The sequence below is a fragment of the Pinus tabuliformis genome, chromosome 1_1, assembly GCF_031772625.1.
Source record: "Pinus tabuliformis cultivar Carrire ecotype Pingquan chromosome 1_1, CPIR1, whole genome shotgun sequence".
In the NCBI taxonomy this organism is placed as follows: domain Eukaryota; kingdom Viridiplantae; phylum Streptophyta; class Pinopsida; order Pinales; family Pinaceae; genus Pinus; species Pinus tabuliformis.
This window is the reverse complement of record NC_142297.1, coordinates 444874739-444899838: the sequence shown is the minus strand read 5'-3', so window position 1 is coordinate 444899838 and position 25100 is coordinate 444874739. Positions and strand designations below refer to the sequence as shown.

Genomic DNA, 25100 nt, shown 5'->3' with positions numbered 1-25100 from the left:
TCTGATGGTATCCACTCTTTAAATCAATTTTGGAAAACCAACATGCACCACTCAAACAGTCCAACAAATCATCAATATGTGGCAGGGAAAACGATACTTGATGGTAATCTTATTCAAGGCTCTGGAATCTGTGCACATACGCCATCCACCATCCTTTTTTAGGGGTCAGCACCGTAGGTACTGCACATGGACCAAGACTCTCCATAATTAGTCCCTTATCCAATAGCTCTTGCACCTGCTTTTTAATCTCCTCATTTTCTCTGGGTGTCATGCGATAGGTAGCCTTATTTGGCAAACTAGCTCCCAGTATCAAGTCAATGTGATGACTGATACTTCACACTAGTGGTTGTTCACTTAGCAAATCATCCACAAGAATGTCATGGTATTCTTCCAACATCTTCTGAATCTCTATGGGCAAGTCAAAAATAGTAATAGAAGTAGGAACTACTCTAGGCTTGCAAACAATAGCAAAATTTACCTCTTTTGGTACCAACTACTGCAAAAACTCCTTGCCACTTATCAACAATGCCTTTGAATCACTTATTTCCAAAAGTCCCTTCTTCCTGCAATGGCAACAAAGTATGGTTGATGCCATCCTTTTGGAACTTATAAGTGTTCCTCTTGCCATCATGCACCACGCTTCTATCAAACTGCCACAGTCTCCCAAGCAAAATGTGACACACATCCATGGGCATCACATCACATAAAATCTTGTCTCTGTAGCTACCAATTTGTAGCTCAACCTCACACTATTCATTAACCAAAATTTGATGTCCCTTTTGCAACCAAGACACCTTGTAGGGTGTTGGGTGCTTTTGCTTCTTCAATTTCAACTTCTCTACAACCTCTGTGGACACTAGGTTGTTTGTACTACCACTATCAATCACAACTTTGCAGCACTTACCTTGGATCTTGCAAGCAATCCTGAACAAGGCTCTCCTCTAGACTGGCTCAACAACTTCCTTCTCTTGTTTGAGCAACACCTTCATGATTAAGGCTTCTCATGTCTCTGGCACGTTTTCTGCATCCTGCACCTCTGTCTCCACCTCTTCTACTAGAGCTACAACAACATTCCTTTGGCCTGGTTCTCTATTCTTTGGACAATCATACGCCATATGTCCAAACTTGCCATACCTGTAGCAACGGAGCTCTCTCCTTCCTCTTCCTCGTCCTTTGCAAAAGGATCTTCGACCTCTAGACTCTCTCTCTTGTTGTCGTTGTGGACTAGAGCTACTAGCCCCATCTTTTGGTGCAATAGATCTTCCTCTACTTTGTTGTTGCCCTCTACTTCTAGCAACACCTTTTTCTCTACCTGTTTGTTTCCTTGCAAGCTTCTCCTCTGCTTTCAAGGCCAATTGGTAGGTCTCCTCCACTATTGTAGGTGACAGTACACTTATTTCATCTAGACTGTCTAATTTGAGCCCATTGATGTACCTTGCAATCTTCTCTGCAGAATCTTCCACATATTGAGCTCTAATGTTCACTTTGTAGAACTCTTCTGGGTATTCCCTAACTGTCATGGCTCTTTGTTTAATATTTTGCATACTTCTAAACAAGGTTAGCATATAGCCCTTTGGCAAGAACTTCCCTCTCAGCTTTGCTACCATCTTGTCCCAATTCTTGATCTTTTTTTCATTCTTCCTTCTCCTTTTTGTTTGCACTCCATCCCACCAAAGAGCTGCATGTCCTTTCAGTTTTGTCACTGCATACTTCACCTTTCTTTCCTCCTCCGCTTCCTCATATTCAAAAAATTTGTCCATCTCTATAATCTAGTCAATCAGCTCCTCTGGATTCATACTACCTGTGTAGGAAGATAGATCTGATTTTGGTTTCATCACAAAACCCAACACTGCCTTCAGAACCTTAGCCTTTGTTGGTTTTCTACTTCTTCCTTTGTGGTTTCTTCCTCTTCGACACTCTCATCTCCATCTTTTGGTTCACTCTGTCGACCAGTCTCCATTGTTGCCATTCTTTCCTCCAATCACTCCATCGCTCACAGTACCTTTGTTAGCAACTGGTCTTTGTCCTCGTCCTCTTGCACCTCGTCCAACGCCTATCTCAACCGTAGGCGACATGGCTCTTGTTCATAAAGCAAATGCAGGATCTGCTCTAATACCACCCGATGCAAATCTACCTGAGATTTTCTTAAATCGGCCCCCTCTAGGAGTTGGTTCCTTAAATCAGCACTTCCTTCAACCCCCGGGATCAAAATCTCTGTTAAAATATGTAGTGGGAGGCTATAACACAGCGAAAAAAATATACAAAGGAAACAACACAAAAACAGCTATGGTGGAGTCTTTGTTCCTTACAAATCCCGCATCCCCGGGTTCCCGAAACTTAATGAAAATGCAATTAAAATCGCCTCCGGGATTCCAATCTTCCAACCTTCTGGGATGGCCTTTAACAAAGGAAAAATCTCCCAAATGCGATCCTTCCCTGGCAGTCCCACAAGATCTGTCACTTAACAGATTTGGGAGACAAAAAAAAAAAGACTTTACGTTACCGTCACTTGACAGTCTTTGGTTCCCTGGCCCTAACACTTAATTTAAACATCTTTCTGGATTTTGGGTTTCCGGGATTAAACTTTTGTCACGAGACTCTATCTATTGACCATCTGTGATCCATCACTTGACAGACTTCCCGATGCACAATTAAAAGAAGTTACGTGATCCGATATTTCGGGCCTACTCTATTACGGGATTCTGTCGATAGACGGTCCCGAGCTCCGGCAATTGACAGACTTCCCTTAAATCTAAAATTAACTAAGTGTTGGCCTTTTGCAGGCTTAATCTCGACTTGTTGCTTCGATTCCTCTCGACTCTTCGTGCCCCTCTGCCCTCTTTATTCGGCTCTGTGACCTCTGTACGGTGACTCCTCTCCCTTCTTCGCCCTCCTGCAATGCTCCGACGTTGATATTGAATGTTTAAAGATCTCGGGTTTATCAAGTAAAAACACAGGTTACAGGTTGTGTAAAAGAAAAACAAAGTTGCAAAAGGCTTGAACAATACAGAGCTCTCATAGGCACAGTTTGCACTCTAACACACACTCGCTCTCTTCTTCCCTCCTTTCTTGATTTTTTCATTAATCAAATACATGAATATTACATCAATTCAGTTCTTGTTCTCAAAGATAAGATATGAGAACTAATTTGGGGAAAATTAAACTAAACTACAACAAATTGGATAATTTTGAGATTTACATGGCAGATTAAAACAAATCCTAGCCTAACAATCCACTCATTGAGGAACCAGCTCCTCTAGTAAATGATTTTGACCTCTCGGTCAATGAGAATTACAGATGCCCTTGCATCAAAATGGTATGGACCATGATGAAGATGATATGCCTGAGGTTGCCATTCATCAAAGATTCATGAGCTTCATTGTTGATATCTCTATCTTTTGGTTGAAAGAGAGGATCCTATGGAGTAGATTGCATCCCTTTATTCCCTCTTCACCCATGATCCTCCATGTGTGGTCATTTTATTTTCCCACCTCCTGCCCTTGTGACCTTCCATATAGCCATTCCTGCCCTTGCCTTTGGATCTATTGCATGAGTAAGTATAAGGGCAATTGTTTTCATATTGACTGGATGATATGTTGGTTGCATTGGGTCTATGATTACACTTAGTACTTGTGTGATGTAATATGCATATTAGAGTAGGATGCATTGCATATTAATTTTTGCATTAGAACTAACATCATATTATGTTATCATGCTAGAGTAGAATGCATTTAGATTAATTGCATTTAGAAATTATTTCCTATTGATTTTTAGGACTAAGAAAAGCATGGGCGATCAAAAGACACCATAGAAACATGTTGCCCCATGCGCTTTGCCTTTGAATGCGCAAGTAACAGGTCTACGGTCCCAAGAGATTGTTGGTGTTATCATGACCTCTCTGTTCGAGTATGTTTGTGCACTCTACTGAGAGCTCATGTCCCAATTGGAGCCAGATGTTACACACCACCAGTAGGTAACACCTGTTGAAGAATGTAACTAGTGTCTGTCTTCATAATTATATTTGTCAAAAGAAAAAAAAAATTATAAAAGAAAAATATTTTTGAAGCATAGGTTTCATGCTCTTTCTAGGGCATAGCCTCCATTGAAGGCTTCTAGGTTTTGTCAAGTGTCAAGAGAGTCATTGTCATATTTATTAAACCCTTCTTGGGCTTTTTTATCATGTGAAAAAAATTATTTTTTAGTCAAAATAATCATTTTGTCCCTCCTCACTAAGTCGGCCCTGTCTTGGAGAAGTCAACCCTACTGGAGGCAATTCGACCCTATGGAAGCAATATAAATAGAGGCAGCTCGAATCACTTGAAAACACACTCACACAAGTTCAATCTACAAAGACAAAGAGGACGAAAAAGAGAGCGAAGTGCAGGAGGAGACCTAATACAAGAAAGAAGGAAAATCTAAGTTTTTGGGCATCTCTCTCACACGTGTGAATTTTACGGGTTTTTGGACTGAATTAATTACAAGTCTGAAATTCTAAAGCTGGGGGCCGAAATTCTGAAGTTGGGGGTCGAAATTCTGGATTGAAGCTACATTTGAGGAAGTTGACACTTTGGCTGAGATCATCTACTTGAAGGAAGGGCTAACTTGGTGATTGGAAGTCTTTGTCTAGGTCTAAAGGGTCTTGGCTTGTCTCATCCTGATTTGAATCTACTAGGGGAAGAGTTTGACTAGGATTTCCCCCTCATAAGGGTTTTAGTCATCGCTGAGTGCCTACGTTTGGTGTCCTTGATCTTCATGTTTTATTTTGATGATTGCTTGATGAAAAGAAGATACAAGAAGAACATAAATAAAGTTAATAAGAATTCAAGAATATCACAAGTAATTGTCAACTTAAGAAAATCTTTCTATCGTTTTGGTTTTCTAAAATGGTTTCAAAGCTAAGGTGGAGGAAAGAAAAAGGCAACTTGAAGATCTATTGAAAGGGTCAAAAAGAAGGATCATATAAGAAGGGGAAGACCTATTATCTAATAAGGAAAGCATTACAAAGTCTATGGCAACCTCAATGAAGTCAAAAAAACAAGCTAGAAGGAGCCTCCAACTATAGAGCATGGAAGAAGAGGATCAATCTCATGGGGAGCCCACCTCAATCCGCCTTAATCCTCGGCCTCTCCACCGGGATTATCTTCATTCTCTAGTCAAAGGGTGGTTTACATTGATCTTCCCACACAAGGAGGAGGCCTCCTGGGGACTTCAAAAAAATTAGCACATTCATTCAACACCCCTTCTCCTCAAGCATTGAAATCCACTTTTCGACCCCAACAAGGATAGGATGGATAAAATACCCATCTGGATTCACATGCCTGAGCTCCCCATGAAATTTTGGACACGAGGCGCTCTCTCTACAATTTTCTCCAATTTGGGTAAGCTACTTAACGTCGATACATCCTTCTTTGAAACTAAAGAATTAACAGTAGCAAGGGTTTTAGTTCTTATGGACATTCGTGGAGGATTATGGAGTGAAATAGAGTGAAACGTAGATTATACATAAGATGGTATCGCACATGCAAACTCTAGACTACGAAGGAATACCATTTAAATGTAGACATTGCCATAAGCACAACCATAATGTTTTCCAGTGCAGGGTGCCATTCAAAGGAGAGAAGAGAGTCGTAAAGGTCCATACCTGTTAATTTTAGGTATGTTCTATGCTGAGAGCAAATTTAATTCAATTTTCCATATTAGCTCAATATCAATTCCAAATTAGCAATCACATTTAGCATGATAGTAAAATGCAAATAGAACATAAACATAAATCGCAGAAAACAAGCCAAGACAAGAGGACACGAGATGTGGCGCCAGCTAGGGACAAACCCCAATGTGGGGAAACCCTAGATCAATTCTTCTTATGTTCCTCAATAGTTCAGCAAAGAGAGAGAGAGAGAGATAGTACGTATACATCAGAAGTCAACATTTTGACTTGAAAAAATAAGAGCAGGAATCCTCTCTAAGAAGATGACACATGAGATAGCAGATCTGAACTCAGGTGATTCCATCACCATGTTGTACTTAACACTGTGTTGCACCCATCATACCATGTCCATCATCATTGTGTTGCACCATGTTGCATCCATCATCACTGTGTTGCACCATGCTGCATCCATCATCACTGTGTTGCACCATGCTGCACCATGCTGCACCATGCTGCATCCATCATCATTGTGTTGTACCATGTTGCACCCATCATCATTGTGTTGCACCATGCTGCATCCATCATCACTGTGTTGCACCATGTTGCACCCATCATCACTGTGCTGCACCATGCTGCATCCATCATGTTGTCACCTATATGTTGCATACTGCAATACTGCACTACTGTCATGGAACAGCCTTAGCTGCTTGCTATGGCTTGCATCCTAGCAAAGTAGCTAGCTGCCAAGTTCCTAAATGGCAGCAATACCCTCAGACTTCTAATATAAAGACAGTTGCCCCCAACATATAGAACAGTTGTAATTAACATTGTTGCTGCTAGGCTTCCTTTGCAATGTTAGTTGTATTTGTAACAGTGAATTAAGGCTTCTTCAGGCATGAGATTAGGGCCTCTTCTAGGCCTCCTTCCTGCGGCTTAGGGCAGCGTATGATTAGCATATAGAAGGCATGTCTTAGCTAAGTATATGCATCCTTCTTGATTGTCGAAACTGTCGGGAATAGTCGGCACTGCCGGGAATAGTCAGAACTGCCAGAGCTGTCGAGAATAGCCGGAATTGCTGGAACTGCCGGAACTACTGGAATTCTCAGGAATAGTCGGAATTGCTGGAACTGTCAGGAATAGCCGGAACTGCCGGGAAAAGCCGGAACATCGTGAATTGTTGGAACTGCCGGGAACATCCGGAATTGCCGGAACAGCCAGGAACATTCCGAACTGCCAGGAACTGCCAGAACAGCCAGAGCATCTGTCTCCAAAGGAGTGCAGCATGCAAGGGACAACTAATTAACATTAAGACAGTTGTATGATACTTAGCAGCAAATACAACAAGCAAGCAAGATGCAGCCAGCACATAGGTTAGTATCGCAACATGGTGCAACAATGGCACATAATGCAAAACAGTGATGGGTACAGTCATGATTAATGAAGCATGATGAGATGCAGCGTAGTGATGATGGGTGCAGCATGATGATGAAATGCAGCACAACTATAGGTGAAGGAGTCACCTTGGAGAATCAGTTGAAGCAGCATGTCTTCAACTAATATCATGTATCATCTTCTTAGAGATGATCTATGCTCTTATCTAGATAAGTCAAAGAGTTGAATTTTGTTGTAAACATACTACTCTCTCTCTCTCTGATGAACTATTGAAGAACATATAAAAAGAATTGATCAAGGGTTTCCCCACATTGGGGTTTGTCCCTGGCTAGCGCCACATCTTGTGTCCTCTTGTCTTTGCTTGTCTTCTGCGATTTATGTCTATTTTCTATCTGCTATTTACTTTAATGCTGATGTGATTGCTAATCTGGAAAAGATATTGAGCTAACTGTGAAAATTGAAATAAATTGCTCTAAGCATAAAACATACCTAAAATTTAACATGGTAACGAAGCTGAGATGAAGACAATGCCCAAGCAAGAGTGAAAGAGCAATCACCGAAGACAGTGGGGAAAGGACAAAAGGATCAATGGATTCCTCATCCCTCGTCAAATTCACCGAGGGTGAAGTTGAAGCAAAGAATATTATCAGAATAGCGCAGCAGAAATTTTTGATGGCCTACCTAAATATCACTTCATTGGGAAGTCCAGATCTAAGGGTGGAAGGAAAGACAAATGCCTTGGTTGCAATAAGTTCGACCATTATGCGAAGGAGTGTCCAAATGGCAGAGACACATCTCTTGATGAAGATAACAATCATTCCAAGGACATCTTCAATGATCAAAGGAATGACAAGTAATGCAAGTCATCAAGGAAATGGCCGACTCTTCAAAAAAAGCAAGGAACCCCAGGAATGAAGAATCAAATGTTGTTTATGTTTATATAAAGAAGCGTTATCTTGTATTAGCCCTCTCCTTCAGATTCTTTGGGAATCTGGTTTATTGATTGTAGTGCTTCAAGGCACTTCATTGGATAGAAGGGTGCACTCTCTAATTTGGTAGAGATGGAAACAATTGTGGGATTATACTTGGAGTTGATGCCACCTATCCCGGAAAGGGTGTAGGGAATGTTACCCCTCAATTGAATGAGGGTAGCTCAATTCATTTATAGAATCTCTTTTATATACCTGATCACAAGAAGAACCTGGTGTCCATTTCAGCAATGGAAGTCAAAGGTTATAGGGTGGCACTCATCGATGGAAAGGTACGTGTTTGAAAATAGAATTTTCAAAGATGTTTTTGAGTTCAGGGTTGTATCAAGTTGCAGGATGTCTACTGGGGACCATGTCCATTGACACATAGAGGTCTGTGAGTCAGATGGTGACAGGGATGCCTGAATTCAAAAAGAGCATGAAAGTACATGTCTGAGATGTACCAAAGGAAAATCTTACAAGGGGACCATTCCCCTCATGTACCAGGTCCACAGGTTTGGAACAACCCGAGGGGTTTGAGATTGATGATCAGGAATCTCACATATGCAGGTGGAAGAAAGCCCTTTATGGCTTGAAGCAAAACTCCCCGAGCGTAGTATGAGAGGATTGATAGCTATCAGATGAAGCTGAGATTCACTAAGAGTGAAGCCAATCCAAACCATTGTTTGAAGGTTGTGGCTGATAGATCTCTCATACCAGCACCTTATGAGAACAACCTATTTCTAACAGGTGCAGACCCTCTCATTTGCAGAAGTAAGAGGAGTTGGATTCCAGATGTGGAATGATAAACTACAAGCCTGTGACTACCTCGAGGATCTTAACTTTCAGAAGTTATATGGTAGTGATGTCAGACCAGATTTGGGAAATGCCTCTGAGTTTCATAAACTCATTCGCGTTGATATTCTTGGTGAACTTCCATCCGGATATATGTTTTGTAGTTAGCATTGTGAGCTCATATTTGGTTGAGCGTCACTGGATTGGTGCCAAGAATCTTCTGAGATATCTTCGAGGCACAATCTCTCATGGATTGAGATACACTACCGAAAATATGAAACTGCATGATTATTCGAATGCTGACTGGGCAGGCAGTGTGGAGGATCACTAGAGCACTTCTCAGTGCTGGTTCTCTTTGGATTCTGCTTCGATATCATGGATGAGCAGTTAGCAGAAGTCGGTTGCTATAAGCACCGCTGAGACCGAATACATAGCTACGAGTATGATCTCGTGTGAAGCTGCATGGTTGCAGAAGCTCTTAAGTGCGTTGTTTGTACCAGTGTTTTACGAAACGGCCGTACCGAAACGGAAACGGCCGTTTCGTTCCGTTTCATTAAAAAAAATTCTGACCCGGCCTTTGACCCGGCTCGGCTGGCCGAGTCAGCTATGACTCGGCCGAGTCAGCCAATGACTCGGCCGGGTCATAGCTGACCCGGTCAACCCGGCCGGGTCAGGTCAAAAAACGGCCGTTTCATATGAGATATGTTTTTGGTCGTTGCAGTCAGTTTGTGTTTGTGGCAGCTTGACACTGTCAAAGAGAGAGTAGAGTTGCGGCCTGTTGCAGATGTTGAAGTACATCCTGCATTGGATATCTATCAAGTTTCCACAAGGATGTTGAGGTACATCCTGCATTGGTAGTTGAGTCAATCTTGTCCCTTGGTGGTATCCATTTGACTAATGAACCTCAACCTGATCAAGCACGAGAAAGGGAACAAGCTCGTGTTGTCATCATTGTTTTTTGTCTTTGTGCTAAATGGTGTGAGAGTTTACTTTTATCTTGGCTTTCATCATTATTTTTACGTCTTTGTGCTCAAAATCCTAGATATCCTCCCTGTAATGATGATATTGGTAGTCTGCAGCATCAGCGTTGTTGAAATCTAGTATTATACCACACAATGGCTCTGCTCCCATCTTCTTTTACTGCACCATCATACTGGAACATTGAGGCCCACCCACACCTCCAAATTGTCAATAAACACCTCTACCCTGATCGGATCCACCAGAGCAAGACTGATGTTGGAGTCCACTCTTGCTTTCCATATGTTGCTCGTCCTAATATAGATTGCGTAAATGCACTTCCCCTCATAATCAGTTGAATCTCCATATCCAATGGTTGAAGAAAAAAGGAAAACACGGGCAAGAAGATTTTGGATAGGCCATGGCTCTCGACCACATTTCCAAATATAAAGGCAATATATTTTTCAAATCTAATAATATTGCTTCTCTCCATTGGGTACATGAGCCATTTTGATATAATGGATTGGTTCATGAGCCTACTTTGATCATATGTTGTCTTCCATGTATATTATAATGTTGTGTGTTTGAAAACTTGAATGAAAATCTTTAAAATTATGTTTTTTTATAAAAAAAATAAATATTTAATGTATTTTTTACAACGACCGAGTCATTGAAATCGAGCCGGCCGAGTCATTGCCGTTTCCGAGTCCGAGTCCGAGTCGATCCTCGGCCGAGTCCGAATCCGAGTCCGTTTTGTAAAACACTGGTTTGTACACATGATGAATACCACTGTGACAACCAAAGGGGGGATTCGATTATTGAGGAATCCGGTATTCGATTATTGCTCCCGCAGATAGACATCAGATACTACCTTATCTGGGATATGGTAAGTCGATGAGCGAGGAGGCTCCATCGCATTGAGACTGATGTACAGGTCGCAGACATTTTGTCAAAGCCCCGGGGAAAGGTCAAATCTGTGACTTTCCCGAATGACTTGGAGTCGTTGAGAGACCTTCTTATAAGGGTCCTGCATTTTGCATGCATTGAGCTCTGGGAGCTCTGGGGGGCTTGGGGTACTTACTGGAGCAACATACGACCACAGGTCGACTCACCCTCCCCTGGTGGTGCACTATGTACAGAATGATAGGTTCAACCTTCCCCTGTGATACCCCGTGGCGACTGTGGAACAGGATGATTAGTTCTCCTGAGGACCGAGATGATTAGTTCTCCCCATGGCAATTGTGAAACAGGATGATTAGTTCTCCTATGGGCGGGGATGATTAGTTCTCCCATGGCAACTGTGGAACAGGATGATTAGTTATCCCGTGGCAACTTTGGAACAGGATGATTAGTTCTCCTGTGGGCTGGGATGATTAGTTCTCCCGTGGCAACTGTGAAACAAGATGATTAGTTCTCCTATGGGCCGGGATGATTAGTTCTCCCGTGGCAACTGTGAAACAAATGATTAGTTCTCCTGTGGGTCGGGATGATTAGTTCTCCCATGGCGACTTTGGGGCAGGATGATTCGTTCTCCTATGGACAGGATGATTAGTTCTCCTGTTGAGGCATCCTACCCATGCAGTCTGGGACTCATGGGAAGTACCTCTCATCTAATCAATGAGAAGGGAAATGGAGTTAGGGACCATAGTAGTACTATCGATGGACGCATCGATGTATCTACCGTACTCCCTATGCTAGGATGACCTCCATTGATCTGGGATTAGTATGAGTGGTTTGAGAAACTCTCTTGTAATATTTATCTGGGATCAATAAAACTGACTTCGGGCCAATAAGAGTGATGTGACACACTCTTCAGATGAAACTAACTTCGGGTCAGTAGAGAATGGTATGAGACATTCTCGATCAATTCTTTTTCTTCATGGTTCAGCAGAGAAGAGCAGAGCAGAGCAGTGCAGGGCACTGATGGTAGAGATAGTACAGTTGGACATATGGATCAGCAAATGGAGTTCTCCCTAGTTGAGAGGAAGTGTTAAAATTAGCAACTAGGGCCAAACTCCATGTGGGTCATCTTAGTAATGGAAGCTGATATTTTTCTTGGATCCCTCTCATCGAGAGGTGTAGGATTGATCTAAAGATCATCCGATTCTGAAAAGTATTCATGGAGATATGAATTTATTTGTGTTATGGGACAATTCGTCAAGATCGGCCAACAACCAAATAAACCCCACTTGTGCTCAACGTTTTAGTATAAATAGAGGTGGCCTTCAAGTCATTTCAACACACTTGGGATCTCTTCCTCTCTACTTGTCTTTGGGTTTTAGTAGGAGGAGAGATCCTAAGGGATAACGCTGCCCTAATCTAGAGGGCAAAAGCTGGAACAGTCGGAACTGTTGGGAATTGTCAAGAATAGCCGGAATTGCCGGAACTGCCAGGAAAAGCCGGAACTGCTAGGAACAGCCAAAAATGTTGGGAATAGCCGGAACTGCAAGGAAAAGCTGGAACTGCCGAGAAAAGTCGAAACTGCCGGAACTGCCGAGAAAAGCCGAAACTACCGGAACTACCAAGAATAGCGGGAATAGCCGGAATTGCCGGGAATAGCTGGAACTGCCGGAACTGTCGGGAATTTCCCTAACTGCTGGGAATAGCCGAAATTGCCGAAACCGCCGGTACTGTTGAGAATAGCCAGAACTGCTGGGAAAAGCCGAAACTGTCGGGAACATCCGGAATTGCCGGAACGGCCGGGAACAGCCGGAACTGCTAGAACTGCCGAGAACTGCCGGAACAACCAGAGCATCTGTCTCCGAAGGAGAGCAGCACGCAAGGGACAATTAACTAACATTAGGACAGTTGTATGGTACTTAGCAGCAAATACAACAAGCAAGCTAGGGACAACAAGCAAGCAAGATGCAGCCAGCACATAGGTCAGTATCACAACATGGTGCAGCAATGGCACATAATGCAGAACAGTGATGGGTACAGTCATAATTAATGAAGCATGATGAGATGCATTATAGTGATGATGGGTGCAGCACGGTGAGGTGCAGCATGATGACGAAATGCAGCACAACAATAGGTGAAGGAGTCAACTTGGAGAATTAGTTGAAGCAGCATGTCTTCAACTGATATCATGTATCATCTTCTTAGAGATAATCTATACTCTTATCTAGATAAGTCAAAGAGTTGAATTCTGTTGTAAACGTACTATCTCTCTCTCTCTCTATTGAACTATTGAAGAACATATAAGAAGAATTGATCAAGGGTTTCCCCACATTGGGGTTTGTCCCTGGCTAGCACCACATCTTGTGTCCTCTTGTCTTGGCTTTTCTTTTGCGATTTATGTTTATGTTCTATTTGATGTTTACTTTAATGCTGATGTGATTGCTATTCTGGAAAAGATATTGAGCTAACTGTGAAAATTGAAATAAATTGCTCTAAGCATAGAACATACCTAAAATTTAACAATTTTCCATTTTTCATCATCTTTTGTTAACCATAGGGGGTTGTTCATTCTCTACATAGTGTGCTGGCTGCAAATTTCCTATTCAAACGTTGAAATCCGTTACTCATAGGATGTCCCCTCTACTTTTAAGTTCCTATGTTTTCCAAAAGGTACTAGTATGTTCCTCACTACTCATTCTTCTTGCTTGTAGAGATCCAACTTTTGAGGAACAAAATAGCAAGGTACCATGAAGATATGTCACTGCCATTCTTCAGTTCCAACCATATGTAACAGTGCTAAGTGTTGAACTTCCTCACCAAAATGCAATGATTGAGGGTGTGATTATTTCCTTGATGCTTGGTTCCACACTAAAACACTTCTTGTAACAGGACAAATTTGAGATCCTACAGCCATCATATTCATGGGTTTCTGCAAGAACAAGCAAGTCATGTCCTTCCACTATAGACCCTAACTTGCGACTCTTCTCCATGTTGAAAAGTGTAACTAGGTTCAATCTTCATAATTATCATTGTACTTGTATCATTATGTACAGTATGTAAAAAACAAAAAGAAGAAAAAGAAATTTTTATTATTAGTTAAGCATGTTCTTCATGCTTCTAGGATTTATTGAGTCAGAGAGTCAAAGTCCTATTTGGACTTCTGTAAAAAAAGGAAAAAGAATTTTTCCAAAATGTAATTTGGGTCAATTCACCTCAAGAAGCCAAGTCAGCCCTCTTGGATGACAAGTCGACTCACTCAAAAGATGTGCCTTTTCGCATATGAGCACAACTATATATTGGAACACATCCTCCATCAAATGGCAAGCAATTCAGTGTTTTTTATGTGATGAGTTCTAAGGTAGTGATATGTGAGGTTCTGAAACTATACTCTTGTGGTTACTTGTGAATTCCTAAGGCTATATATCTGAAAAGAAGTGTGAGTTTTCTGGGCTATATATATGTGTGAGCTTTCTATGGTAGAAGATCTAAAATATATGCAAATTTTCTATGACAGAAGGTCTATGTGAGTTCTTTGTAGATAATCTGAAATAAAAGCAAGTCATTCGTGGCATAAGAGCTGATATTGATGCGAGTTACTATGGTTGAGATTGGTGTTATTTCCTGTGACTAAAATTGTTGGGTTCTACTATGATGATACAGAATTTGGAGGGCTTCACTTGGCTTCTTAGAGGTTGGATTCTTGGGTCTTGGATTTCTCACTTTGATCTGGCCCTATAATAAGAGGAATTTTTCTGGGTTTTCCCACTTGTGGGGTTTTGGCCCTGGCTTGGAGAGGTTACATCTTGTGAAAATTCCAAACTGGAATCCTATTGCAGTAATTGGAAATTATTCTCCTAATTTTTAATTTTATTTGCAATTTGCTAAAACAAATACTGAATAAATCTCACTGCAATCTACACAAATAAAACTGCAGAAGAATAAAATGTTGGAAGAAATGCTAGCACACACACATAAAAAATAACACAATTATTTCTGGACAAAATTCCTTGGAAAAACCCAACTTGGGAAAACTGATGCAGCAAATGAGGGTTTTAATATTATGCAGCAGCGAAAAATCTGAGTACAATCTGGATGCCTGAAACTGGCAATCCACAGCAAGAAAATGTGGGCAAAACACTGAAGGGAATTTCTCTTCTCTCACAGGCAATCTCTGGCATGACTTGCCTTCAGCAAACTGGTCGTCCAAACCCCAGTGTGGGCCCTTCTGCATTGCCTCTGTGTTGTCTCCTACACATGTGGCTTGAAACTGCCTCTGATGAAGTCGTTATGCCTCCAACTGCTGAGGAAATTGTCTCTCCAGCCTTCTGGAACCTTTGCCCAACCTCTGGAACTAAGAACGATTTTTCTCACCAACAAATCAATCTGCCTTTGCTGAAGCTACTGCGTAGAGCCTCTGCATTGCCGCTCTAGGATAACTCTGCCTCTCTGGACCTGGAAATCTTTCCTCCGGGCTCACTATCTCTGCCCCTCTCACACTACTTCGATCTCTAGCTCTCTCTCTGGCCACTGACTGATGCTACTCAAGAAATCGATCTGCTCATATATCTAACCTCACAAGTGTATTCTCCATCACCACATCGACCTCCTATTATGATCCTTTGTTGGAGCACAAACGACCAAGATTAAAACTTAGTCAATGACTAGGATCATCTCTGGATCGATCCGTGTGAGTTTTTAGATGTTTCACGCCTTGACTTAATTAATACTGATTATTTAACCATATTCACTAAGTTTAGACTTAGGAAATATTTAAAAATGGTTAATAATCTAATTAAGTCATTTCTAGGCGGAATTTATAGAAACGATTTCTGGGTTTTGGAGATCTCATGTATTCTAGCCTCTCCACAAAATTTCAAGGCTAGAACACATCTGATGCTACAAAAACGAACACTCCCTCTTAGCGAGGAATGTGTTCTAGTGCTACCTCACACCTTGTAGCAGCAGTCCTGTCACGTTGCTGATGTCTGGCCATACTGCCCACCAACGACTACGCAACTTTGATATACGTTGCATTTGTGCTGCTGCTGACCCTGTTGTACTCCTGCCAACACTGCATCTGCACCGCAACTCCCTCTCATATGTTGTTGCTGCAACTGCAACATCTACAAGTGAAAAGCACCCAAAATACCGAATCAATTGTGATCAATATAATGCATTTGTCACCTAAGTCTCTGGCTGTTGTCAGCATCTGCACTATCACTAAAGAATCTGCGTTGTTGCCAACTCTGCACTAAGCCACCTGGTTTGTTGTCAACACTGCACTGCGCTCCTCAATATCTGACTGCTACTAGTTTACAACTGTCACTCTAGCATCTGACTGCATCAACTGTCACTGACCCATCCTACTACTAAATACTATGGGCCCCCTGTAGCAAGGTATTGATCCAAGAGGTGGACTCGTCAAGTATCCTATCATCCTACCCATTTGGCACACTAGAGTCTCATACTCCTCCTCCACCTGGACCTGGTACCCCATTATCTCCTTTTGAGCTTAGTCACTGACTAGGACTCTTCTTTTCTTTGCAACTCGCACTAGACAACTCGCACTTCGTCCGGCAACTGGAAGTCGATTTGCTGCCCATCTGCATTTTGGCTAACTTGTGTGACCTCCTCGAGCAATCTCGTACGATCATCCCTGCAAAGTTGCAAAATCTGTGAGACTTAAAACTGGAGAAAATAAATCCGAAAATCTCCCTCTTTCTGTTGCTCGACTGCTTCCCTCTTTCCGCTACTCGACTGCTCAATCTGCTACCGCGCTCCCTTCTCGAGTGAGAAGATCTTCTCACAACTATGCCAATCTGCAACTGGAAAAATTAGATATCTAAAACTCGAGATCCCCTAAGAGAAAATTTCCCTCTGCTTCGTGTGCTTCTTCTCTCTTCCACCTGACGCTGGTTCTACTCTAGCGAACTGCTGCAAAACCCTTTGCGTCCAACTAGAGATATGCCCAACAAAATGACTGAGTTGCTCCCTCTACCTCTGGAATCACTTGATCTGGAAGGATCGAATTTTTCTGCCCCTCACAAAAATCAGACTTCCTCAAGAACTCGGCCTTCTGGCAAAAAACACTGCGCTACCCCAGGGAATTTTGGCCTGCTACCCACACTGAGCAGCAAAATTCCTTCTTTTCACCTCTGAGCTCTCCGGCTGATCAATTGCACTCTGATACCATGTGAAAATTCCAAACTAGAATCCTATTGCAACAACTGGAAATTATTCTCCTAATTGCTAATTTTATTTAACAATGTATTTGTAGTTTGCTACGGCAAATACTAAATAAATCTCACTACAATCTACACAAATAAAACTGTGGATGAATAAAATGCTCGAAGAAATGCTAGCACACACACACACATAAAAAATAACACAATTATTTTTGGACAAAAGTCCCCGGAAAAGCACAACTTGGGAAAACCAGTGCATCAGATGAGGGTTTTAATATTATGCAGCACTGAAAAATCTGAGTACAATCTGGATGCCTGAAACTGACAATCTACAGCAAGAAAATCTGGGCAAAATACTGAAGAGAATTTCCCTTCTCCTACAGGCAATATCTGGCATGAGTTGCCTTCAATAAAGTGGTCGTCCAAACCGCAGCGTGAGCCCTTCTGCTACCTCTTTGGGATAACTCGACCCTCTTATTGTTGCCTCTATTGGGATAACTCGACCCTCACATTGCTTCGATCTCTAGCTCTCTCTCCGACAACTCACCGCTGCTACTCTGCAAATCGATCCACTCAGAAATCAAACCTCACAAGTGTATTCTCCATCAACACATCGACCTCCTCTTATAATCCTTTGTTGAAGCACCAGCGGCCAAGATTAAAACTTAATGGCTAGGATCAGCTCTGGATTGATCCATGTGATTTTCTAGATGTTTCACGCCTTGACTTAATTAAAACTGATTAATTAACCATATTTCCTAAGTTTAGACTTAGGAAATATTTAAAAACTGGTTAATAATCTAATTAAGTCATTTCTAAGCGAATTTCCAGCAACGATTTATGGGTTTTGGAGATCTCATGTATTCTGGCCTCTCCACAAAATTTCAAGGCTAGAACACATCTGATGCTACAAAACTAACACATCTTTGTGTTCTTTTGTCTTTCTGTGATCTTCATGTTTCATGTATTTTGATAATTGCTTGATGAAGAAGAATATAAATTAAATGAAAATGCCAACAAACTCTCACAAGTAATTATCATGAAAGAGGAATCAACCCTAAAACATAAGCACATTAGTTTCTCAACACTCCATAGATAGCCTCGACACTTACATGCCACAAACATAAGCATTCTCTATTGTTTTTTCCTCCTGAGAATGAGTATTTAGCATAAACTGTGTATAGACTCCAATAATTATGTGCGTAGTGATGCTCTAATACCAATTTGGTCTAAATGGGAATGCATAGGTGGAATTAGCATAGCCACAACAACAATTGTGATGAGCTCAACTTGATAGTAATACATAGTCCTTAGTAATTTGAGACAAGATGAATTATGAAGCAAACTTAGAGAGAAATGAATTCATAGAGCAAACATACACTAGCATGAAAAGAATTGGGCAGCAAACTCAACTACTATCAGTAAAGTGAGGTATGACCAATATGAAGCTTTACAACAAATAACTATCAATTCATCCACTCGCCACAAAACAAAACAACCAACCCCTTTACATCTTAGGGTAGTGTATAAACTATCTACTAGGGAATATAAATCAATACCATTTTTCGTCTATGCATATCCTAAATAACAGGTGTATAAAAGTTGGGAAGAAAAAGAAACGCAGGGAAGCTGATATGTTGTCATCATTGGGCTTTGTGCATGAAAACCTTGGGTTGCCCAATGTCTATCCACGTCAGTGCACTCACAATGTTTTGTGCTCGAGTGCTTGTGACAAGAATTAGCATGCCAAAATAGTAAAGCGAAGAACTAGCACATTCAGATTGCACGACTGGGTCATACAGCTAGAAATGCGCAACTAGAAATAGCAACATGTCTATGACACAACACCAATATGCCTCTCTAATTCACACTGAAGTTGTCCACTGCGGTGTGCATACTGCATTGATGATTTTGCATTATTTTGCACCTCTAATGCAGCGACCAAATCTATGCATACATACTTCAACAATTTTTTGGGTGACTTCCCATCAGCATGACTAATCCAATAATTAACTTAGTCTATCAATGACTTTTTCCAAGATCTCTTTTACAACCTTTACCAATCCCAAAGTAAAGATGGGAAGAAATATTTATCACAAATCCCCCAATATCAAGAGGGATGTCATTTTGGGTGCTGATGATGTATTAACTAAAGAAACTGGATTTAGTCAAATCGTGGACACATGCATAAAATTTGAAATCCCAATTTCACTAGTAATTTCTTAAAGGAACTCCATGAGAAAATGGCAGCAAAACTAGCCATCATATCACCCACAAACAGATGGTCAAACAGAAGTAGTCAGCATATGTTAAAAGGATATTTCCAATAGTATATTACAAATAAACAAGGACAATGGTAAAAATGATTGCCCCTGGTAAAATAGTAGAATGGAAAACTTAAATTTCAGAATTCGAAGAACACAATACAAATAAATCCCCAAAAATCTCTTAAATACCTAGAAGAAATTGCATGCAGCCCAGATAGAATGAAACAACAAACCAATAAAAGGAAAATTAGACATGAACTGAAACAAGGGGATTGGATACACTTAAGATTACAACGATATCTCTTAAAACTAGATTAAATAACGCCAAGATTTTATGAAATGTAAGAAAATACTTCAAAGATCAGAAGTAGCTTATGAAATGGACTTGCCAAGTAACTCTTAATTCATCATATTTTTCATCTATCATGTTTCCCCAAAGTAATAGGAAAAATGTATTCCCACTCAAACCAACTTCCAGAGATCAATGAAGAGGGACAAGCTTGAGTAGAACCTCAAAGTATCATAGATTCATGCATTAGGAATTTCAGATCGACGAATATTAAGGAATACCTTACAAATGAAAGATTTGCCAACTGAAGAAGTTGCTTGGGGAAATAAACAATTCTTACAACAATAACTTATTCTACCTAGGTTTTTAGCTCAAAACCTTTTAAAGATGGGACAAGATATTGTTATGTATTTTGCTTATAATTAACACAAACAATTATCCGAAGGAGTTAGCTTAATCAGTTGTCTGGGCATTCAACTAGTTCCATGCAAGCAAATGCCTTGTTCGAATCTCAATGGATGAAGCACACTAGAGTCTTTGCCGATGGGTTTACTAGGGATGCCATCCACGAACAAGGGGAAGCATCCCTTGGGTTTCCCCAAGAGGTTTTCCTTGGGAAAAAAGAACAAAAATTTAGAAATAAACTTATTACTAATAATTATTATTGAATCTAACTCAAGGTAGTGGTTGAATGTGCGGCTGCACCCAAAGAGATGATATTAAACAATCTTGTGACTTGACATCAAAGCCCAACCCCATGAAGTCCTTCAGATTTTGTTCCATGGATTAGCTCAAGCAGTGATAAGCCAGACGTGAGATCTCTTCCCCAAGTTGGAGAGGTCACGGACTCAATTTTCTTGATTCCCTTGGGGTTATGTGCTGGGAACTTAGGCACCAACATTTTTTCCCATTTACCATCTGTGGATCATAGGTAGTAGGTACTCAAAGGGTTTTCTGCGAGACATTATTTGGAAAGAATCTATTAAATAATGGTTAATAATAATTAATGATTGTTATAATATGGCCAACATAGAATAATTCACTAATATCAATAACTATACGTATACAATAAAGGAATAGAGGAGAATCACAAATAAACATGGATACCCATATCTGGGACAAACATTACAGGAGACTAACACTCTCGAAGAAGTTGAAACGTCAGTGCAAAGCTATCGAGCCTTAGTCAAAAAACAAATTCAACTAATCTGAACTAAATTTTGAGCAATCTTGAAGCAGTTCATATCTACTTCAGGGAGATTGTTGACCTGACTTCCAAGCAATTTTTAAGTAGCTCGTGATCTATTTTAAGAAAACTACTGAAATTATCTTGGTAAAAATTTGCACCCTCAGATTACATCTGTGAGTGTGCTAAGTTTTATTCAAATAACAGTTTCAGACTTCAGTACTACTAAAATTACTTTTGTGCAATGTAACTGACGATCCACTTTAAGGAGATTGCTTGAAACAAAAATAATGTCTAGTATATTCTAGCCAAGTTTATCCACAGGTGAGGACATGGGTTTAAAGCGGCCTTTTGGTGCTGAACTAAGATCAACCTTACACACACTAAAATCTACCTTAACACTTAACACAGCAGTCTGTGTTAACACCAGCAACCTGCAAAATAATTGGTGGAAATCACCTTCATAGTTTGCAAAAAATTGATCAACCTGACATACTATAGTCTATGATTATGAGATCTAATCGAACACCGGTGTAAGTAAATATGTATATGTATGTGTTTGCCTTTAATGCCCTTTGAGACCTACCTGGTCTATAAAATCTCTCTTAGAATCAAACTCAAAAAACAGATTTAAGCAGACTTTAATCAGAAAATAATCAGAGACTTGATCAATGATGTCGTGCTTTCACTATCTCGTTTCTCATATATTTGTTCTTCAGAATTTCCTCAGAGATTTGATCATAGGCTCAGCAATAAAAATTTCCTAATTCTGGACCTAGTATTGGCAATGGCAAACGGAGGAACAAAAGCATATAGATTTATGTCATCATTTATTTAATGCAAATGGAGTTTTCCCACTCCTGAAGATGAACCTTTAGAGGGATCGAAAAGAGAAAATAAAACCGCAGTCTCCGCTTTAATATCCAATTCTCCACTGCATAATCATGTACAGTTATAACCAGACAAATTAAGTTCTCGGCATTAGTTAATCTAATCAAATAGATTTCATCGTCAGCCATATTCCAGTCCAAATTTTTCGAACAAAACCAAATAGGGAGGGACTTACGAGGGAATTGTTGAAGATCTGGTTTAAATTTACAAGACGCAGTGAATTCGTTAACTAAAATCATGGAATCTATTTTTGTTTTTTACCTCAACATTTAAAACCTGTGATCCCGCAATATAATTTTGAGAATTGACAATCATCATCGTCCGAGGGTTTCTTTCTCATTTACCTCCTGGAGTAAACCAGAGCTCCGCCGATCGCAGCCGCCACTGCCAAGCCAGCTATGGCTGTGATCACCACCGTGGTTCCGGTCACATTGTTCTTCCGGTTCATGCTGCTGAAACTGCCAAATGAAGAGGAAGATGTCTCCATCAACTTCTGAGCCAGGAACAAGCCCCGGGAAGCTATATTCTGTATAAATTCGGGTTCAACCATGACAATATGTATATTTGTAAATGAAGGGATTCGATCCTAGAGCCTTTAAATATCGGTAGTTGTGAGCGACTTCTTATTTAGCCCTTCAATGTTTTCTGGTGCTGTTTTTGCTTCTGCGATATTTGTATGGGTGCGAGTTTTCCGGAGACCCTCTTCATCGTATATGTTTCAGGTCGTATATACGGTATTAAGGGCATACTTTTTTGTATATAGATTATACATCTTAAATATATTTAAAGTAATAGTTTTTCCGATTTTAAAATACAGTTTTATTAGTTTAAAAGTTTTATGTATTTTTTTAATTATATTTTTCAATTTTATTTAATATTTAATTAAAAATCGTGGTAGGGATAAATTTAGATTATTTTAATTAAAAATGGTTATAGTTATAAATTTAGATTATTTCGTTTTAATAAATTAAATGTTTTAGAAGAAATTATAATATTAATTTTCTTTATGCAATTTAAAAATATATTTAAATTATTTTAAAAAATATTGTATAAATATTTTTAATAATTATAAATTATTAAAAAAAATATTGTGTAAATATATTTAACGGTAATGAAAAAATTAACTTATTAATAGACATATTTTATGTTCACCTGTGTTTAGATGATAAAATTGTAATAGTTTTACTTTAAGTTTAATATTATCACAGCTACATAAACTACATGAGTACACATGAATAAAATATTAAAAAATTATTTTATTATACATTTTATATTATCATAATGTGAAAATAATAAAATATTTAAAAAATTATTTTATTATATATTCTATATTATCATAATATTAAATATATAATTTATTTTAGTATTTATAGAAAAAAAAATTTAATATATATATTTTTTGGATAAGATTGTATTTTATTTTTATTTTCTCATTAATATGTGATACTAAAAGAATATAAATCTTTCCATTTTAAAGATGAGTTGCAGAAATATATATTTTTAATAATAAAAAATGTATAAATATAAAATATTTTGATATATATTTATAATAAATAAATAATTTTTTTTTTTTTTTTTTTTTCCGAAGGTGGTAAAACCTATCAACTCAGGTGTCAAACCAACAGTGAGGACAGCCATCTCTGGCTGTTATCCGCGAATGCTGGGTTTGACTCATCACTGTTAAATAGGAAAACCACGTCACCTGGCATAACCTTGCTGGTGGTCCGTAATCGGGAGCAGGCTCTCACTCCTGCCAGATGCCTCTGGGTCTTGGGCCATTAACCTGTTTCCTTACGTCCGAGGAAGACGAGCTCTTAGCCAAGCAGAAGCAGTTTTACGGCATTAGTTAAACTATCATTATAAATTTTAATTATATTTATTTATTTCTGATAACAATGAACCATTTTGATACCAATTTCCATTATAAAACTCCAACTTATTATCATAATAAAAAATAACAAATTAATATCCTAAAAATAAGACTATAAATCTGTTAGTTGCTTGCAGACTAAAAATTTAGATTACTTGAATAAAGAGAATGGTGAAAAATTAAATAATCATTATAATTCAATAATATTTTATTAAAATATTAAAAAATAATAATAATAATATGTTGAAATTTAAATAATTATTATAATTTTAACCTTATTTTATTAAAATGCTATTTTAATATTATTTTATTAAAAATTAATAATGTTGGTTTATTTTTAAATTTTATAAATATTAAACTTTTTATTTTTCCCCTTATTTTTAATTTAAAAAAACAAAGTCAAACTTTCTTTATAAATTTAGAATTTATATTAATTATTCTAATTTTATAATTCTTTTTAATTAAGAAAAACAAAGTCAATCTTTCTAAATTTATAATTAATTAATTATAAACTATTCTAAGGTTATAATTATTTAATTATAAATTATTCTAAATTTATCATTATTTAAAAGTTGATAAAGTCATAAAATTATATTTAATGGGATTATTTTCTTATTCTAAATTTATAATTATTTAAAAGTTCATGAATCCTCTAAATAAAATCAATCATAAAATTATGCTTTATTTCCTTATGCTCACATGGTAAAGTTATCTCCCCTTTCGATAACTTGTACAAATTTCCCTTGACTTATAACTGCTTAGATCAAATAAATTATAACAAATTTCTCTGAACTTATAAAAAAATTTTGTAATGTTTGACCACTAATTTTTATTAATATCTAAAAAAAAATTACTTCGGCATATCTTTAGTATTACCCTTGTAAAATGATTCATAACTTCTACAAGAAAATACAAAAGAGCAACCAAGTGTTAAGATTGGTACACTACAAGAGTAAACTTAATGGGTGGTCCCTATAATAGCAAAGATAAAAATATTCATAACTTCCATAAGAAAGTACAAAAGAGCAACCTCTCAACTCTTAATATTGGTACATTACAAGAGTAAACTTAGTGGGTGGTCTCTATAATAGCAAAGATAAAACTTGAAGAAGTGGATTTCCAACCATGCAAAATATCCATAAATATTTACATAACAGAGTTTACAATCTAACGACAAGTAATACGCTAAGAAGTAGACAGTGATATCTAAAACCAAAAGACAAACACTAACTGCCAAACCAAAAGACATGAACCAAATCAAAGATGGACTTATTCGTCTAAGATGATGACAATCTAGAGAGGAGTTTACGTTAGCTGTGTTGAGAGATGGAACATTGATAACTACTCAACGTGGATATTGAACTTATAATTGCTTTAAAGTGGATACATCATTTAGATCAAATAAATTATAAAATTATGTTTAATATGTATTTTTTTATGTTAACAAAGCAAAGTAGTCAGTTATGCAGATTGAAGTTTTTTTTTTTTTTTTTGGGGGTACTTACTCAATGTTAAGTGTGTACTTCAAGTCATGAGAGATTGTATTGGTGATTATTTATGTAAGTGTCGTCATATGTTTTTGGACAGATACAAATAAATTGTATTCTAAATGGTGTATAATTGGACCAGTATGTGTTTTTGTATTCAATATAAATAGCAAAGAAGCAATATGATATCTTGAAAAAAAAACAAAACAAAGTCAATCTTATCTTTCGTCATAGTTTCCTCTTGTTTAGTTAGTAAAGTGAATTCA

At 38.6% G+C, this 25100-nt stretch overlaps 1 protein-coding gene across 7 annotated transcripts in view; it reads right to left on the bottom strand.

Annotated features, from left to right (window-relative positions):
- The window catches only part of LOC149213651 (rab GTPase-activating protein 22-like), a 52357-nt gene extending 30201 nt beyond the window's left edge, over positions 1 to 22156 (bottom strand). For 2 of the 7 annotated variants that reach the window (XM_089392080.1, XM_089392081.1), the window contains exon 1: positions 21822 to 22156. In XM_089392080.1, the coding sequence (XP_089248206.1) occupies positions 21822 to 22027 (206 nt within the window). In that variant the 5' untranslated portion in view covers positions 22028 to 22156. Of the gene's footprint in view, positions 1 to 21738 lie in introns of all 7 variants that reach the window. The other 5 variants (XM_089392082.1, XM_089392083.1, XM_089392085.1 and 2 more) reach the window with 4 other exon arrangements.
- Between the last annotated feature and the right edge of the window lie 2944 nt (positions 22157 to 25100).